The sequence below is a fragment of the Helianthus annuus genome, chromosome 3 (assembly GCF_002127325.2).
Source record: "Helianthus annuus cultivar XRQ/B chromosome 3, HanXRQr2.0-SUNRISE, whole genome shotgun sequence".
Lineage (NCBI taxonomy): Eukaryota > Viridiplantae > Streptophyta > Magnoliopsida > Asterales > Asteraceae > Helianthus > Helianthus annuus.
The window spans coordinates 171,841,572-171,862,803 of record NC_035435.2 but is presented as its reverse complement, the minus strand read 5'-3'; the positions used below and the strand labels follow the sequence as shown (position 1 = coordinate 171,862,803).

Here is a 21,232-nt window from a genome sequence, read left to right as displayed (position 1 = left end):
ACATAGACAACCTTGATGGTACCACTTTCAAGAAGTTGTCTCACATAATTGTGCCGAAGACCTATGTGTCTTGATCCCCCATTATACACTGCGTTGTACACTTTAGATAGTGTGGCCTCACTATCACAATACATGGGAATAGACGGCATTGGAACATCCCACAGACGGATGTCAGTAAGTAGATCTCTAATCCACTCTGCTTCCTTACCAGCCGCAGCTAGCGCTATGAGCTCAGCTTCCATAGTCGAGTGGGCAATACACGTCTGTTTCTTGCTCGCCCAAGAAACAGCTCCTCCTGCTAGAGTGAAAATCCACCCACTTGTAGATTTTGAATCATTGGTGCGATCAATCCAGCTTGCATCAGAATAACCTTCAAGTATTCTGGAAGAAGACGTGTATGTCAGTTCTAAGTTACTGGTCCTTTTCAGGTATCCAAGTACTCTACCCACTTCCTTCCAGTGTTCTATCCCTGGATTAACAGTATACTGACTCAGTTTGCTTACAGCAAAAGCAATATCAGGACGAGTGCAATGCGTTGCATACATCATACTTCCAATAGCACTCGCATACTCCAGTTGAGCCACTGCTCTTCCAGAGTTCACATTAAGTTTCACACTTGGATCAAACGGAGTATTAAACTCTTTAATATTTAAGTGTTGAAACTTAGTCAGAATTTTCTCTATGTAATGAGATTGACTAAGAGAAATCTGACTCCCAGTTCTCTTCACCTTGATCCCAAGAATGGTATCAACTTCTCCTAGATCTTTCATCTTAAAGTTCAAGGACAAATATTTCTTAGTTTCAGAAATACCTTCAAGGTGAGTGCTGATGATCAACATATCATCAACATAGAGACAAATCACGACTGTATAACCGGGTTCGCATTTAGTATAAATACATCTGTCAGCACTGTTGTGTCGAAACCCGAAAGCAGTCACAGTGGTGTCAAATCTCTCATGCCACTGTTTAGGAGCTTGCTTCAAACCATACAGAGATTTAATAAGTCTACACACTTTGTTCTCTTGTCCAGGCATCACAAACCCTTCTGGTTGCTCCAAATAAATCTCCTCATTTAGATACCCATTTAGAAATGCCGTCTTTACATCCATTTGATGGATGTAAAGCCCTTTCAAAGCAGACACCGCTATCAGAGTTCTAATAGAACCTATTCTAGCCACAGGTGCATAGGTATCAAAATAGTCGACCCCTTCTCTCTGCCTATACCCTTTAGCGACTAATCTCGCTTTATAGGCAGAGATGGATCCATCTGGATGATACTTCCTTTTGAAAATCCATTTGGATCCAATAGGTTTCTTTCCCTTGGGTAGATCAGCTAACTCCCAAGTTCCATTTCCCATAATGGAATCCATTTCATCATTGACTGCCTCCTTCCACAAAGGAGCATCTCTTGATGACATTGCCTCGTTGAAAGTTTTAGGATCATCATCCAAATTTACAGCAAAAATGACCTCTCTCGTCACTTTCTTTTGAGTTCCTTCAACCAGGTAAGAAAAGAAATCATCTCCATAACTTTTCTCTTTTCTAACTCTAGTACTTTTCCTTGGTTCTTCAACTATTGGTGAGGGTTGAACCCTTTTCTCAGAAGTACTAGAAGTTGTGGTGCCATTTGAGTTTTCATCATCTCTAGAAAACTTGTTCTCAAAGAATTCCACATCTCTGGATTCTACAACTATACCTGATTCGTCATCCAACAATCGGTAAGATTTACTATGCGAAGCATATCCAATGAACACACTCTTGAAAGCTCGTTCTCCCAGTTTGAGTGTCTTTGGATCAGGTACGCGATAGTAAGCAAGACAACCCCAAACCCTCAAATGCTCTAGGTTTGGTTTTCTTCCTTTCCATAACTCATATGGACTCGTAGGTATCACACGACTAGTGATCCTATTATGAACATAACATGCGGTTAACACAGCTTCCCCCCCACATATTACGAGGTAGACCTGATTGGTTTAACATACAGTTAGCCATCTCTACCAAGGTTCGGTTCTTTCTCTCAGCCAAACCATTTTGTTGGGGAGTATATGGTGCAATTCTCTCATGTATGATGCCTTCTTCTTCGCAGAATGCATCAAACTTTCGGTTAAAGTATTCTCCGCCTCTGTCCGAGCGAAGAATTTTAATGCGTTTCTCCTTTTGTTTTTCAACCTCAACCTTATATATTTTGAATGCCTCAAAAGCTTCGTCTTTTGAATGCAACAAATAAACATATAAGTATCGGCTCGAGTCGTCACAGAAAGTGATAAAGTATCTCTTACCCCCACGAGTAAGAACTCCATTCAGTTCACAAATATCTGAATGAATTAGTTCTAGTAGTGATGTATTGCGTTTAGGAACACTTGGAAAAGGTTTCTTTGTGAATTTTGATTTAACACAAGTTTCGCATTTTTCAAAGTCTTTATCATTTAATTTTAATAAACCTTTAGTTTGCATTTTTTCAATGTTTTTAATATTTGTATGAGCTAAGCGTTTATGACATAAAGAAATTGAACAAGCGATATAATCAGAAGACATAATTTCATTCAAATCAAAACCAATTGCATTACATTCACCAATACTAGAACTAACACTACCACCACTATCACTATCACTTTCATTCCCAAACCTGTCAATCACTGAAACGCCTCCTTGATCCGAATCTTCTTCTTCACCAATCCCATCTTCAGCTAAGTCAAGACGATACATTCCACCCGTGTTCTTTGCTTGACCCACATAGATGTCATTTAGAGAAAACTTCACACGGAGATTCTTGATAACCAGCTTGTAACCATTCCGATCAAACTTATCAGCAGAAACAAGACCCTTGGTGATACCAGGAACATGCAACACGTCCTGAAGAGTAACCACTTGACCATCTCTGAAGTTTAGCCGCACCGTGCCTTTACCTCGAACCTCTACACGATGTCCATCAGCACATACCACCACTGTTCCTTGAGGAACAGGAGCATAAGTCAGAAACGAGCCACGATTCCCACAAACATGAACAGTGGCTCCAGAATCCAAAAACCATCCTCTACATGCCACAATGCGTGTATATTGAGAAAGCATGTTAACTTCACCAAGACCCACATTGGCCACTAGATTGGTGACTTTCTCAACATCAATAGCACTCGTAGAACCAACCGTAGATCCAGATTTCCTCTGAGAGCACTCTCGTGCATAATGTCCTATTTCTCCACAAACATGACATTTACCAGATCTCTTTGGTTGATGGTTGTTAGTGTGTTGTGACTTCTTGAATTCTTTTTTCTTTGGTGCTGTAAACTTCTTATTCTTTGATGATGTCCCTTTTCCCTTATGACCAGATCCTCCAGCTACATGATTCACACTCGATCCGACTTTACCTCTTTTGTCCCTGTTGCGCGTTTCCTCCTCAATTCGAAGGTGCTTCAACAGTTCATCCAAAGAGTAGTCCTCAGACTTGTGCATCATTCTCTTTGAGAAATCTTTCCAACCAGGAGGCAATTTTGCAATAATAACCCATACTTGAAATATTTCTGGCAGCGGAATAGAAAGTGCAGTCAATTTGTTAACAAGAACTTGGAGTTCATGCACCTGCTCCAAGATTGACTTGTCATCGACCATTTGGAAGTCTAGGTACTTGGCAATAAGGTATTTGTTAGTACCTTCTTCATGAGCCTTGTACTTATCTTCCAAAGCTTTCCACAATTCTCTAGCACTTTTTATTGGCGCGTACAAGTCATAGAGACGATCCGAAAGGGAATTTTTGATGTGACCCAGGCAAAGATCTTCAGCTTCCTTACGGATAAGTCTTTGCCTTGCCAAATCTTCATTTGGGAGCTCTCCTGCTTCACCAGGAGGGTCATCAGGGATTGCAGGCAAGTCAGGATCAAGGATATAGTAAAGTTTCAGCACAACTAGCATGAACTTAACCTTGTCCGCCCAGCGGGTATAGTTCTGACCATCGAATCTGTCCAACTTGACAAACTCTTGATTCATGAATCTCAGATTGGCTGTTGGTAGTTCAGAGTCCATTAATTCTGTTGATTAAAACACAAAAATAAAATCCTTTAAGATTGTTGGAAAAATAATTTAATCAAACAATTAATTTATTAATTACCGAGTTATCAGCCAAACCAGTTTGTTCCAACTTGAGCAAACTGATTAAAGAAAGGTAGAAGGAGACTGTCCCGTTGTCGGACGAATTTAAAGAACAAGTAAATTAAAACCAACCTGGCGAGTGAGAACGAAGATCCTTGAACAAAAGCCTTGAACTGCACGGAAAAATTCCTGTCCTTAAAGGATTTTACGCGCTCGTATTGCTGTGAGCTGCAGCGTAAACTCCCAGGATTTAATGCAGAACTGATCTGGTATTCCAACAGCAATGGAAACCAGAAAACGCAGAAGCTGGAACGAAAACAGAATCACACAATAGAGAGAGAGAGAGCTGCGAAATTATCAGTAAATAAATGGGTAGCAGGAGCCTTCAATTTATAGGTTTAGGATTTACCAAAGAATGAGAAAAACGGGGAGAGATATACCAATCCCATACGAATTCGTTTTTCTGGATGCATATCCATACGAATTCGGTTACAGAATAGCTATCCCATACGAATTCGAATCAGTATGGGATAACCCCCACTGTTTCGAATTAATCTCTATCTCCCTATCTCATTTGAACCACAGATCTGACCCACCTGACCAGACCTTAGCTAAAAATAAAAGCTCCTCAGCTCCTCGCGTACGTGCGAAGTGCGAAGTGCAAAGTGCAAAGTGCAAAGTGCGCCCATTCGCGAGCTCGCGGCTCGGCTCGGCTCGGCGCGCGTGTGGGCTTCACCCACTTCTCAACCCATTTATCACTATGGAGGCCCATAAGGGGTAATCCCTTATAAACCACCCAAACTTCACTCACTCCACCAATGTGGGATGGAGGAAACATACCAACTTGTATGTTCCTCTTTAAAATTATCTTTAATATTTCCAACAGGATGTGTTGGAGCTACATCTACATTGTCGCGGTTCAGCAAAGTGTAAGAGAGCCTTGTATTCGGTTGTGCAGACTTGTATCTGGTGCATATGACGAGCCCGTAACGAGGCGACCTTTGAAAATAAAAGGATGTCTGTGGAAAGAGTTGTAGAGCAAGTCAAAGTTCTGGTTATCTATGGCTAAAACATCGATTGAAGGCAAGCATACTTGCGTGGAATCATTGGCGAATGTTTGATTTATCTTGTTTTTATGTGTAATGTTGTTTCTCTGGTACAATATTGGTGGCTGTAACTATAGGTTAACACGTTGTTAACCTTGTCTAATGGAAAGTTTTTTGTTGGTCATTCAAAAAAAAAAAAAAATACTAGATGATCGTAATGATTGCTAATTTACCATCTGATTAGTTCTGTCAGGATTATTAAAATGTAACCTTTTATAAAAATTTGACAATAGTATTTATTAGTGGCCATCCACTTAATGATCAAATGTGGTAGGGCATTCACATTCACGCCAATTCCATCATTTTCTTTTCTGTAATATAACTAAAAATCATACTTTTCAATTTTTATCTCTTATTGTAAAACAAGGCCTCTAAGGCCGACTACTCCCCGAGTACTCCCTACAAGGTAGGCTGCCGAGACGGCTTTCTTCAACTCCGCCTAATTACTTTTAATCGATCAAACGCGGTCAACCTCGGTCAGAATTGGATCTAGTAGGTTAACCCATGTCGAGTTTGACTTAAAAAATATAAAACATAATTTCTATGCCCATTATATTAAAGAATAATATCATTTTCACGTGTTTTGTTATAGATATTAGTAAATTTATGTTATTTGACATATATATAATTTTCGAAAACTAATTTCTTTATAATTTAACATATCCGAGTACTCTCCGCCTAGGCGGAGTACTCTCAACTCCTCGGTCGACCGACTAGGGAGCGCCAAGCGACTTTTGCAACCATGCTCTTATATATATAAAAAGAAACATTCAAATCTCATCCATCATTTATGTTTTTATTATACTCATGGTTGTAAAAGTCGCTAGGCGCTCCCTAATCGGTCGATTGGGGAGTTGAGAGTACTTGCGGAGTACTCGGACATGTTAAATTATAAAGAAAATAATTTTTGGAAATTAAATATATGTCAAATAACATAAATTTACTAATATTTATAAGAAAAGACGTGAAAATGATATCTATTCTTTAATATGATAGGCATAAACTGACTAGGGAGCGGCTAGCGACTTTTGCAACCATTCTCTTATATATATAAAAAGAAACATTCAAATCTCATGCATCAAATATGTTTTTATTATAATCGTGGTTGTAAAAGTCGCTAGGCGCTCCCTAATCGGTCGATCGGGGAGTTGAGAGTACTTGGGGAGTACTCGGACATGTTAAATTATAAAGAAATTAATTTTTGGAAATTAAATATATGTCAAATAACATAAATTTACTAATATTTATAAGAAAATACGTGAAAATGATATCTATTCTGTAATATGATAGGCATAGAAATTATGTTTTATTAATAATTTAGTTTTAAAAATCCGATTAATCATTAATTTGGCGATTTATACCATCCGACTTCCATTAATTCCAAAATTTTTACTGAATGGCTGAAATAAGTCCAAATAGTTTCTGTAATATTTTCAAAGTCTACTAAGCTTCCCAAACAGGGTTTTCGGCTGTCGACAGTTTGATAAAACACGATTTTTAAAACCATATCTTGGGTTAACCAATAAACCCCGGATATTGTGTAGAACATTCTCAATCCAAATAAAACAAACGAATGTAAACAAACTTTCCGCTGATTATATAGTGTGAACAATTGTCTTAAGAATTTTGATTTTAAATAGAAGGTTTATAGCTGGAATACATGGTTTAAAATTCTGAACACAAGAGTCAACGTTGACCTGTTGGTCAACGTCGACCAAAAAGTCAAAGATAGTGATCGGGTTACAGACGACGAACGTTTGCTAAGACATATGGCAAGCTCTGATTAACAGTAGCCCCTCAACATTATAAAACACACAAAGTAAGACATCAACCAAAAATGTTTGCTGTTGAATTAATACATTTTTAACATTGAGCAACCCTTCCAATTTGGATTTCCGATTATATAGTTTGGAACTGAGTCAACTGACCCTTTGGACCGTCTACATACCTGAACCGGACATGTTTTAAATGGTTCGGTTCTCGGTTCTATAACCTCATCTCTTTTGGTTCTCGGTTCCGGGTCGGTTCGCTCCAGCTTCGGCGGTTCCGACCCGTTTGGTATCCTCTAATCAAGAACAACCGAAGCTTGATTTTAGTTAATTACAATCAAGCTATGATATCCACATTGAAGATATCAAGCTCGAACTAGCATATAAAGTCGATAAAATGTTAAAACATAATGTCTCAACAAGCAAAAAAAGGTACAAACGAAGAAGATGTTACAACTAGCATTCATTCATGAAATCAACAAAACATCATTCATGAAACGAAGACAGTAACCATCTATAAGTGAATTGTATGTCACTATGTCTGGAACCTCACCTCTCTCAATCATGATGTTGATAACTAGATCCTTTGTCTACACTGAACAAATGTATATATGTTGACACTTTACCAAGTTTGAGCCAAACTGGTTCATCTCTCGTAACCCGGCCCGGATTGCACTACCAAATCGGTTTCAACTGGGCCCAAACCGCCAATTTGTATATTGGTTCCCCCTTTCATCACTCAAACCGGTTTCAACCCAACCCAAAAAAAAAAAAAAAAAAAAAAAATACTTGATACCAGTTTTTGGTTACCGCTTTGTGAACCAAACTCATTTTAACCCGAGCCAAACTGGTTTGAATAGGGTTCGTACTTTTTTCACTCAAAAAGGTTTATGACCCGACAGCAAGGCAAATGAAGTTTTTTGGTCTTTTATCGTTCACACAAATGTTGCATTGTACATAAACACAGATGACCTCCACTCTGGCACTATGATACAATCATCACCTTCTTTCCAGACATATATATAACCAACCTCATAAAAATAAAAAAGAACCATCAATGAAAAGCATCACCAATGGCAAGGTTCAAACATCCCCCTTTGCCATTCCACAAATGGATTGCTAAGTGGCCTTTGCTGTGCTTTTGTGATCTCAAATCTTCATTTTCATTTACTATGTAGGGGTCAGGTTGGGGGATACGGTTAAACAAGTTCTTGAAAACTCTTAAATAACCAACCGTAGCAAGTTCTTGAAAACTCTTAAAAATGTATAAGCGTTGTGAGTTCATTAAATGGACAATGTCTAGTGACCACACACATGTAAAACCACATAACAACCAAATAGAATTTGGTAGAGATTTCCTGCTTTCTACATTTTGTAAGTTATTCTCTTCATTTCTCATCCCACAATTACTATCTCAGTTTCACTCCCAGTCGCACAAGCTAGGATCGTTCAATAATTCTTTTGGCACAAGCTTACCTAACAGCTTAAGCATACTTCTATCTAGTAAACCAGCTGCGATATCATCTATAAATAACGATAAAGTCGAAGCATCAAGTGAGTAACCTCTATCATCCATTTCCTGTAAAAGCATCTCCACATCATCATAGTGCCTGTTCTTTAGATATCCTTGGAGTAAAACACGGTAAGTAACATCATCTGGCGGGCAGCCACTCTCGTCCATTTTAAGAAACAACAACTTGGCTTCCCCCAATAGACCTTCCTGACAAAAACCACTTATCATCACAGTGTATGTACGAACATTAGGTTGCAAGCCTTTATCAGTTAGACCTTGGAAAACAACCCTCGCAATATCCACTTTCCCATTTTTGCTTGCACCATCAATGAGAATGTTGTACACAGCAACATTAGAATTAAGCTTGCTGTTACCCACCAAATGAAACAAAGAGAGCGCATCCTCTACTAGATGGTTGTTGCAAAGGCCATCTAAAACTATTCCATAAGTGCATTCATTTGGAATTTGGCCTTGTGCATGCATCTCATCAAAGAGTTTGCGCGCAGCTACACAACGCCCAACCTGAAAAAATCCTTGTATCATGGTGCTGTAAGTGACTACATCGGGTTTTAAACCTTTTCCAGACATTTCACGAAACATTTGCTCAGCCTTCTCAATATTCAGATTCTTGCAATACCCATTCAATAAACTACTGTAAGTAACAACATCAGGAACGAGGCCTCTAAGTGTAATGGAATCAAAAAGTTTTTTTGCTTTAATCATTTCACCTCGCAGACAGTAACCATCAATAAGTGAGTTGTATGTCACTAAATCTGGAGCCTTACCTCTCTCAATCATGATGTTGATAACAGCCTCAGCTTCTTCTACTTTACCTTCCTTGCAAAAAGCATCAACTAATACAGTAAAGGTCTGCACATCCGGAGAAATGTTCTCATCCTCCATTTCTTTTAGCAGCTTTGAGGCCTCATCCCAACGACCTAAGTTACAAAGGCCACGAATTAAAGAGGTGTAGGTAATGACATCTGGTAAAATTCCTTTTTCAAATAGCATCTCTTTAAAGAGCTTGAAAGCATCATCAATCAGTTTATCCTTGCAAAGACTATCAATGATGGTGCTATATGTTACAATATCAGGCTTGCAGTTTTTTTGCTCCATCAGCCTGAGCAAAGCAAGTGCTGTAACATTATTACCGAACTTGCAAAGGCCTTTAATCATTGTGTTGTACGTAACGACATTAGGTTCACAAAGTTTTTGTTTGATGAGCTTCTTGAATAACATCTCTGCTTCAAGAATCCTATCTTCAAGGACGAGTCCGTCTAAGAGTGCATTAAATATGTACACATTGGGTGGAATAGCTCGCCTAAAGCAGCATCCTAGGAGTGCAAACCCGTCTTTGGAGCGATACAACTGGCAACAACACTTGATTGCAATGCTCATTGAGTATTTATCAACGGGAACACCAATTGCACACATTTGGTTGAAAAGATGAAGAGAAGAAGAAAAATGTTTCATTTTGGTAACAGCATTCAACAACTGAGTGAAATGAACAACAGAGGGCAAAGGGCGTGTGTGTGACATTTCATCAAACAGGTTCAAGGCATCATTCAAGTTGGTAATTTTATGAATCAAAGAGGAAACATTGGAGTGAAGGGAAGCTGTGTGAGTACCGAATTGGAAAGATGAGAGAGAATGAAGAAGGAAGGAGGTGGTACCTCCGAATTTGATGAAAGCTGTGCGATTCATCATCGTCTCCTGCAAGGAAACGGAGTTGAAGTTTAACCTATCTATCAAATGGCAGAAAGCATGTGTTTTTGTTTTTTTTATTTCTAAAAAAACTCAAAATACACCCTCAAGAGTACCATCAAATACAAACCAAATTTCGCCTACCGCCCGTAGTAGGGCGTTTGTTTTAAAATTTTTTCAAAAATAACGCCGTATAACGCCCGGTTGCCGTTACACCCGGCGTTATCGGACGTTATTTTCGAAAAAGAAAATCGTTTCAGCGTTTTAATTAAAACGCTTCAAATGCATTGGGGATCGAGATTGTTACCGTTGACAAACGGTAATATTCTTTATTTTTTTTAATTTAAAATATTACCCACTATATATATATCAACCTACTTTCTCACAATTTTTATAAAAAAACTCCCTTTCTCTCCTACTTTCTCTCCCACTTTCTTCTATTTTTAATAAAAAAAACCATTTTCTCCTATTTTTTATACAATCATGCATCTATACCGACCCCCTTTTGGTGTCCCCGCAAGACCCACGAACCCGAACACAACCCAACCGCAAAACCCGCTTAACCTTCAAGACATGGACCCGAGCTTTTTAACGTACGCGGCTTACTTGAGTGGCGCCACTCCGTTTGTGCCTCCCCCTTTCGGCTATGGTCAAGCCGGCGGGTCGCAACCGTCACAACCACAACCCGAATCCGAATCCGAACCCGATGTCGATGTCGTGCCGGAGACGCAACCCGAACCGGTGCAAGATAAATCGAAAGCGGCAAAAGGTCGCATAAGAAGAAGGAAAAAGACGAACCTCGGCGCACAAAAAATATCATTAAATGGAATGGACGAAGGAAGAGGAATTCACGTTGACTCGGGCATGGCTCGACATTTCTGAGGACGAAGAAACCGGTAACTATTATATATATATAGGGTTGGGCTATATAGAAAACCCTATATATATAAAAAACCCTAGAAAACCCAAGCTCCCGACATTTTTTTTTTTTGAAAAAAATAACACATGTAATATAAATGTTTTTAAGACTTTTGGGCCAAAAAAATCAAAAAAGCGCCGAAGGGATAATTTAAAAAAAAAAAGTTTCAGCAAATTTCAGTAAATTTATGTCTTTTTTGCCTAACACATGTTAGGCACTGAAATTTGTTTATTTTTTAAAAAAAATCCCTTCGGCGCTTTTTTGTTTTTTTTGGCCCAAAACACTCTAAAACATGTATATTACATGTGTAATTTTTTTCAAAAAAAAAAATGTCGGGAGGTTGGGTAAAAATGGGTTCCCATTTGGGTTTCCAGAGTTTTCTAAGAATTTTAGGTTTTTTTGTCTAGCATTACCCTATATATATATATATATACATATATATATATATACATACATATATATATATATATATATATATATATATATATATATATATATATATATAGGTAGAGGATCCTGTAAAAAGTGCTCAAAGTGCTCAAAGTGTATTATAACACTATATATAATATTATATAACACCATATAAACATCGTATAACAATATGTAACACCATATAATACCATATAACACTATGTAACACTATATATCATTATATAACAAATATAACACCTATAGGTTGTCTGATAGGATGTCTATGATAGATGTATAGTGTTATATTTGTTATATAATGAAATATAGTGTTACATAGTGTTATATGGTGTTACATATTGTTATACGGTGTTTATATGGTGTTATATAGTATTATATATAGTGTTATAATACACTTCTCACACTTTAGGCCCTTTTTACACTATCCTTACCCTATATATATATATATATATATATTATTTTACTTATTTTGTTATTTTAATTTTTAACATACAACTTATAATTTTTTTTAATTTGTAGCAAACTTTCAAACGGGCCCCGTTTTTTGGGATAGGGTTCGTGCACTCTTTTTTAGCACGTGTGTAAGACCCTAATTCGTATTTGACAAAAAGTCGCAGCGGAAATTCGTGCCATAAAATTTCCTTCATTACAAACGTCTGGACTTACTTGAAAGTTTGTCTTAATATGTATCTTTTACAAAAATAAAGCATAAGTCCTGTTTACTAATAGTACATACTCAATTATTCCCGTACAATCTATCTTGTGACTCGGTCTTCGATCTCTATTCCTCGTGATAATCGCCCGTGATTCGTACAACCTGCACTCACCACATACATTCATCACATTAGTACACAATACATAAACAAGATCCAATACATGTACACTTTCCCTTCAGTTTTCTCTCTGATTTTAAGCATATCATTCGCATATCCATTCCCTGGTGAGCCTTCAATAATGTACCTGCATAAATCTTCGTTTTCCAGGCACACGATTAATATCATTAACACTCAACGTATCCAAAATCATACTTACATATACACGTGCATACATCCATACCTCTCTACATACATGTATACACTCATATGTATCTCCATATATTCTTAAATACTCTACTACATACGTACCTACATTCGTATGTTTCTACCTACATGCCTACACTCGTACGTATCTTCATACATACATAAATACACATCTGCATACGTACCTACGTTCTTACGCCTTCACATATATACATACTATCCTACGTATCTTCATATATACATAAATACGCTTCTATATACGTACCTACATTCGTACGTCTCTACCTACATGCATACACTCATACATATCTTCCATATATACATAATTACACATCTACATACACGTACAAGATCTTGCATACCTCTTACATACTCATACGTTAATTACATGGGACTTAGACTTTAATTTATAGCCTATAAACATCTAAGGATCGATCAAAATCATGTTTAGAAAGCCCGCCGTAGTCCACGGATAACAAACCGAAGCCTACGATACATAGATCAACTTAAATAACAAATTTCAGAGTTTTGGACTTGGGGAGGGCGTCGGCGACGGCCCTAGGGCCCGTCGGCGACGGCCCGTAGTTTTTCCCGTAGCCAAAAACCCCGTAGGCAGGTAATTAAGGCGTCGGAGAAAAACTGGTTTTCTAGAGCCCGTCGGCGACGGCCCTAACCCCGTCGGCCACGCCCTCTAGAAAACCACTTTTTCTGCAGATCCGTTTCGTCGTCCGTACGCACTAAAACGCGCATAACTTTTGAACCGTTTACCCGTTTAACCTCCCGTTTCTTCCTACATGCTCGTAAATTGGTCCTCTATCCTAAGGACTCAAAATCCCACATCCGGATTAAGTAAATTCTTAACTTATGCGCTATCGGCTTATTATTCCTTTACGGTTATTCGACCCGTTCATGTTCTCATCAAACAACACATTCGTTTTAACATCAAGGCTACGTTTTGACCCGTTACATCTACTTAACAAAAATCATTAGTTTCATACAACACATCCTCATTAGTCCTCACTTAACATACTTAACTAACTAGCACATAACTTTACATAAACAATTAAGAAGTGATTATGGAAATCACTTACCTTTTTGCGTCCGTTCCCTTGCCTCCTTTTCACCCTTTTGCCTTTCTTGCTTGAGTCCATTTCCACATGATCCTTATGCCTTCACATCACGCAATCACATTCTTGTTAGTATGCATGATTGTACACTTAATGATCATGTCGAATGCATGGTTCAAGTCTAACTTTCATTAGTCAAGTCTAACAAACATAAGACATATACCCAACATCACATCTCTTCCAACTCGTATAATTCCTTACATAATTGCATAAAACACACATTTTTAAACACGCACCATATGACTTTATAGCATTGAAATTTGACAAGAGTCTAGCCATACTACTTATGCAAGGTTTGACTTCCAAAAGTCAACGACCCATCTTATGGACTTTCGACTTAACCTCATATATCCGTGTCATCATATTAAGCTATAACAATGGCATTATATACACTTCATATTCATGATGTAATATGCTTACAACCACATGATCAATCCATTACATACACACACATACATATTATCAATACTACCTATACTAAAGCTTTCGGGATCCCATACTAGACGACCATATTTGGGGTACATAACCAACATGATTTTACCATCCTTACTTGCTATACATTAACGCCAATTTCATTTCGTAACCTCAACTAAACCATCGACTAAACACATAGTGTGTACCATACAATGTGAGTGAACAATGAAAGATACTAGTGCACATTTCTACCCAAACAAGATATCAATAAAACCTCCACATGGATTCGATCTTACACATGTTCCTTGTGTAAGCTTAATAACAATTTAATCATTTACACATTGTATGTATGTTCATCCACTACTTGCATACATTTTCACATAATATCGTCGTTTAGTCATTTCATCAAACACTTGGCGTGCGTACCACTATCTAAGCATAATGTACAACTATTTCATGCATCAATCTTCTACATTCATACATAGTTCATCAAATCCTTCTACTCACCATCATGTAGTATTCACAATTAATCATCCAACATATCATCATCACATTTTATTCAATTCATCAAACCATAACTCGTTATACACCGATATTTCATCAATCTTTCAACAAGAATTGGACATAGATGGTGATTAAGTCATCATCATCACCATGACTAATGGGTTTTACTTCTAAACATCAAATTAACACAAACTATACATAACCTATGTTCTACTTGATGATTCTAACCCTTATACATCATCAATTTCATACTAATTCACGGATTAAAACATAACCCACTTCATACATGATCACCAATCTTAGTTTTGAGACATACCTTATGATCCCCTTGTGTTGGTGATCACTAATTCACGTTCGGTTGATAATTTGAGCTTCAATTCACCCTTCAATTTGATGAATATTGTTGAGTTAGGGTTTGGCTCCCTTGGGGAGCTCTGGAACGATCCAGAACACACACACACGAAAATGTGTGTGGTGTGTGTTGATATTTTCTTTTAGTTAGTGACCAAGTTTCATCCCATCCACTTTAACCCCTCAAGTTTACTTCCATCACATTTTTGGCACTACTTTTCTCCTTTAATAGTTTTTACCATGCACTTAACTAGGTTGAATAGCCTAGTTATTTATTTCGTAATATAACGCATAAGGACATATTTCAAATATATGACATTTGGATTTTGGGGCGTTACAAGTCTACCCTCCTTAAAAGAGGTTTCGTCCCCGAAACCTTTCCTATCTTTATTAATCACTAATTTTCTCTCCTCTACGTCCCTTCGACACGACCGCTAGCCCATCACAATGACTATCCTTCATTTTTCAAGAACCCATCTGAGAGTTCTTATTAATGTCACTTTCACTAAATAGTGCTAGCTTTTATCGCACTTCATAGCTAATGGTCCATTCATCATTCTAATACTCGTATATCATGTGCGATATTTCATTTTGTTTACTTGATTCAATTTCAAATATCCTGTTAATAATGGGCCAATATACATGCTTCTTCAACATGTAGTTATACATACATTCATATGATCCGTTCATGACGGATCTAATACCTTCATCTCGTTTCTTAAAATTGCATTCTCTTCATGTACTGTATAATATTTAACTATTGTTTTGTTATCGCAACAAAACTACTATTTCATAGTCACAACTACGTGCCCAACTCTTAATTTAACATCATTCTATGTTTTCTACAATTACCTATACCTTGCATACCTTTACGTTGACTTCAAATCATTTCATGCATTTCATTTTACTATTGCTTTCGCTTCATGCATTACATAATTTATATAAATAATTGTGTCGTGCAAATTCATTGTACAGAGTTCATTAGACACTCAAAATTTCCTCCTCAAACTTTTGAAATCCACTTTTTAATGACATATTTTCTTCTTACATCTGTTGTTAAAAATTTTAACATTCCATACCATACCATACATATCCTATCAGTCATTTCGTAGGTCCTTATCAACCTATCAATTCACACCTATCCAACATGAAGTACACATTTTACTAACCTCGATTTCTTTGCATAATTCAATGGTCCGTAAACCAGACCTATCCGCCTCTTTGTGAGTACTAGCCATACTAGGCTATGTTCCATTCATCCTTGTAATGGGCTTCCACTCGTGCGCATTCTTTCACCAATTCAATTGGTTCCATCACATTCGTAGTTCTACCAGTAACATCTACAAAATCGGCGGTTAGCAGCTTTCATTCAAACATTCATTACTTCATTTCGGTATTCTTGCCAAAACTCACCCTTCCCCATCATACTTAGATTGTTGTCCGGGTTATAGCCCGTCATTCATTACGATTCCTAAGAGTCGATTACTAATACATCTAACACATATCATGTTCAAAATTTCTTTCTTTCATCCAAATTAGGTTTACGTGCTAAACATTATGCTCACCTATAAGTATAAAACTTTACAAATCAAAACATTAAATATATCGGGTTTGAATGGCGATTACCCTTTGATCCGCATGACTTGTTCGTCTCTTTAACCCTTCTTACATAAAAACACATTCGCTTATATATATATATATATACATATATATACACATTCATTCACACATATCTATATATACAAGTTTAAGGCATAACTTGGATAATACTTGCTTTTTAAAGAATATTTACTTACTTAGTCTGTATTTACTTATATATTCGAATCTTTCCATTCTTATCATTCATTATGTTTCGAACCCGCCACGCGGTTCCTAACCTATAGTTCATGCTTTCATTTCTTTCATGTTTCGAATCCGTCTCGCGGATTCTAACATATCATTCATGCTTTCAATTTTTTCATGTTTCGAATCCGTCTCGTAGATTCTAACATATCATCCATGCTTTCAATTCTTTCATGTTTCGAATCCGTCTCACGGATTCTAACATATCATTCGTACTTTCATTCCTGAAAGTCTTACATTTCTTTTCACCCTCACGTCCACCTACTACCTAATTCTAACGGACATACCTGTAGCAATTATCACGGTCTCACGAACGTCATATGCTTCTCGTGTACTGGCCAGGTACACAATTCACATACTAGTTTCGTGTCTTCGTGTAATTGTCACCTTATGTCCGAAGAATTAGGTTTCGGCACGTATAACATTTCCAAAACTTCATTACCATTCTTATCATTATTTTCCATTTTAAAATCTGCCTTTCATTGATAGGTTTTACCATTACATGTACCTACATATATTAAATATACGTACCTGGTCAATATGTCATATTATATACCTTGGTGCCGGTGCTAGACCGCATCCACAGATCGTTCTTTCCAAGCAACCATGCTTACCTTACACATAACATATTGTTAGCTATCTTCCAATACATACCTAAGCACATACTTACCTTGGCTTCTACCCTTAGATCTTGATCGAGTCTTGGATTGTACGGGTTTCTTGTCACAAGAGCACACAGGTTTGAGTTCAAGTATTTGCCTCCTCATACTTGATTTCGCTCAAACCAGGGCTCTGATACCAACTTGTAAGACCCTAATTCGTATTTGACAAAAAGTCGCAGCGGAAATTCGTGCCATAAAATTTCCTTCATTACAAACGTCTGGACTTACTTGAAAGTTTGTCTTAATATGTATCTTTTACAAAAATAAAGCATAAGTCCTGTTTACTAATAGTACATACTCAATTATTCCCGTACAATCTATCTTGTGACTCGGTCTTCGATCTCTATTCCTCGTGATAATCGCCCGTGATTCGTACAACCTGCACTCACCACATACATTCATCACATTAGTACACAATACATAAACAAGATCCAATACATGTACACTTTCCCTTCAGTTTTCTCTCTGATTTTAAGCATATCATTCGCATATCCATTCCCTGGTGAGCCTTCAATAATGTACCTGCATAAATCTTCGTTTTCCAGGCACACGATTAATATCATTAACACTCAACGTATCCAAAATCATACTTACATATACACGTGCATACATCCATACCTCTCTACATACATGTATACACTCATATGTATCTCCATATATTCTTAAATACTCTACTACATACGTACCTACATTCGTATGTTTCTACCTACATGCCTACACTCGTACGTATCTTCATACATACATAAATACACATCTGCATACGTACCTACGTTCTTACGCCTTCACATATATACATACTATCCTACGTATCTTCATATATACATAAATACGCTTCTATATACGTACCTACATTCGTACGTCTCTACCTACATGCATACACTCATACATATCTTCCATATATACATAATTACACATCTACATACACGTACAAGATCTTGCATACCTCTTACATACTCATACGTTAATTACATGGGACTTAGACTTTAATTTATAGCCTATAAACATCTAAGGATCGATCAAAATCATGTTTAGAAAGCCCGCCGTAGTCCACGGATAACAAACCGAAGCCTACGATACATAGATCAACTTAAATAACAAATTTCAGAGTTTTGGACTTGGGGAGGGCGTCGGCGACGGCCCTAGGGCCCGTCGGCGACGGCCCGTAGTTTTTCCCGTAGCCAAAAACCCCGTAGGCAGGTAATTAAGGCGTCGGAGAAAAACTGGTTTTCTAGAGCCCGTCGGCGACGGCCCTAACCCCGTCGGCCACGCCCTCTAGAAAACCACTTTTTCTGCAGATCCGTTTCGTCGTCCGTACGCACTAAAACGCGCATAACTTTTGAACCGTTTACCCGTTTAACCTCCCGTTTCTTCCTACATGCTCGTAAATTGGTCCTCTATCCTAAGGACTCAAAATCCCACATCCGGATTAAGTAAATTCTTAACTTATGCGCTATCGGCTTATTATTCCTTTACGGTTATTCGACCCGTTCATGTTCTCATCAAACAACACATTCGTTTTAACATCAAGGCTACGTTTTGACCCGTTACATCTACTTAACAAAAATCATTAGTTTCATACAACACATCCTCATTAGTCCTCACTTAACATACTTAACTAACTAGCACATAACTTTACATAAACAATTAAGAAGTGATTATGGAAATCACTTACCTTTTTGCGTCCGTTCCCTTGCCTCCTTTTCACCCTTTTGCCTTTCTTGCTTGAGTCCATTTCCACATGATCCTTATGCCTTCACATCACGCAATCACATTCTTGTTAGTATGCATGATTGTACACTTAATGATCATGTCGAATGCATGGTTCAAGTCTAACTTTCATTAGTCAAGTCTAACAAACATAAGACATATACCCAACATCACATCTCTTCCAACTCGTATAATTCCTTACATAATTGCATAAAACACACATTTTTAAACACGCACCATATGACTTTATAGCATTGAAATTTGACAAGAGTCTAGCCATACTACTTATGCAAGGTTTGACTTCCAAAAGTCAACGACCCATCTTATGGACTTTCGACTTAACCTCATATATCCGTGTCATCATATTAAGCTATAACAATGGCATTATATACACTTCATATTCATGATGTAATATGCTTACAACCACATGATCAATCCATTACATACACACACATACATATTATCAATACTACCTATACTAAAGCTTTCGGGATCCCATACTAGACGACCATATTTGGGGTACATAACCAACATGATTTTACCATCCTTACTTGCTATACATTAACGCCAATTTCATTTCGTAACCTCAACTAAACCATCGACTAAACACATAGTGTGTACCATACAATGTGAGTGAACAATGAAAGATACTAGTGCACATTTCTACCCAAACAAGATATCAATAAAACCTCCACATGGATTCGATCTTACACATGTTCCTTGTGTAAGCTTAATAACAATTTAATCATTTACACATTGTATGTATGTTCATCCACTACTTGCATACATTTTCACATAATATCGTCGTTTAGTCATTTCATCAAACACTTGGCGTGCGTACCACTATCTAAGCATAATGTACAACTATTTCATGCATCAATCTTCTACATTCATACATAGTTCATCAAATCCTTCTACTCACCATCATGTAGTATTCACAATTAATCATCCAACATATCATCATCACATTTTATTCAATTCATCAAACCATAACTCGTTATACACCGATATTTCATCAATCTTTCAACAAGAATTGGACATAGATGGTGATTAAGTCATCATCATCACCATGACTAATGGGTTTTACTTCTAAACATCAAATTAACACAAACTATACATAACCTATGTTCTACTTGATGATTCTAACCCTTATACATCATCAATTTCATACTAATTCACGGATTAAAACATAACCCACTTCATACATGATCACCAATCTTAGTTTTGAGACATACCTTATGATCCCCTTGTGTTGGTGATCACTAATTCACGTTCGGTTGATAATTTGAGCTTCAATTCACCCTTCAATTTGATGAATATTGTTGAGTTAGGGTTTGGCTCCCTTAGGGAGCTCTGGAACGATCCAGAACACACACACACGAAAATGTGTGTGGTGTGTGTTGATATTTTCTTTTAGTTAGTGACCAAGTTTCATCCCATCCACTTTAACCCCTCAAGTTTACTTCCATCACATTTTTGGCACTACTTTTCTCCTTTAATAGTTTTTACCATGCACTTAACTAGGTTGAATAGCCTAGTTATTTATTTCGTAATATAACGCATAAGGACATATTTCAAATATATGACATTTGGATTTTGGGGCGTTACAACGTGGGGTCAAGGCGAACATCGGGACAAAGATTCCATTTCTAGCAAATGGACCGACATCAACAACAAGTCTCACGCGTTCCAAGAAGTTTATCAACGTAACTACGATACTCGCCCGAGCGGTGAAAGTGACGTCGGGGTTTTAACGAGGACTTTGGAGGAGTTCGAGAGGACGAAATGCCCTTTCACGTACTATAAGTGTTGGAGCTACTACGAAAAAGTCCAAAGTGGGCGCTAGTTAATCCAATGATGTCTAGTAGTAGACGTCGAGCTAAAAGGTCAAAAACATCATCCTCCGTTGAGCCGTCAACTCCGACATCGGATGCCCGCAATGTTGATTTAAATGAGGCGGTGGACGTTGATGAGGGAATTCAAGAAGAGTTGGTCCGACCCACCAGTAGAAGAAAGGGAACCGGGAAAAAAACGGTCGAGTCGTCTTCCGATCTCGAGTTAAAGGAAGATTTCGAGGAGATGA

At 37.5% G+C, this 21,232-nt stretch overlaps 1 protein-coding gene and 2 long non-coding RNA genes across 5 annotated transcripts; all 3 read right to left on the bottom strand.

Annotated features, from left to right (window-relative positions):
* Positions 1-7,863: 7,863 nt before the first annotated feature.
* Positions 7,864-10,175, bottom strand: LOC110930864 (putative pentatricopeptide repeat-containing protein At1g12700, mitochondrial). Its single transcript, XM_022174254.2, has one exon. The coding sequence runs from the start codon at positions 10,173-10,175 to the stop codon at positions 8,379-8,381; it is 1,797 nt and encodes a 598-aa protein (XP_022029946.2). The 3' UTR covers positions 7,864-8,378.
* Positions 10,176-12,146: 1,971 nt separating this feature from the next.
* On the bottom strand, positions 12,147-15,037 carry LOC110928351. Of its 2 annotated transcripts, none has more exons than XR_004888959.1 (3): positions 14,904-15,037; positions 13,634-13,712; positions 12,147-12,340 (listed from the first exon to the last, which is right to left on the bottom strand). It is a non-coding gene; the product is annotated as an uncharacterized LOC110928351 (long non-coding RNA). The 2 variants fall into 2 exon arrangements; XR_002586310.2 differs by lacking the exon at positions 12,147-12,340 and adding an exon at positions 12,379-12,493.
* Positions 15,038-17,627: 2,590 nt separating this feature from the next.
* LOC110928350 lies at positions 17,628-20,491 on the bottom strand. Of its 2 annotated transcripts, none has more exons than XR_004888958.1 (3): positions 20,385-20,491; positions 19,115-19,193; positions 17,628-17,821 (listed from the first exon to the last, which is right to left on the bottom strand). It is a non-coding gene; the product is annotated as an uncharacterized LOC110928350 (long non-coding RNA). The 2 variants fall into 2 exon arrangements; XR_002586309.2 differs by lacking the exon at positions 17,628-17,821 and adding an exon at positions 17,857-17,974.
* Positions 20,492-21,232: the final 741 nt, after the last annotated feature.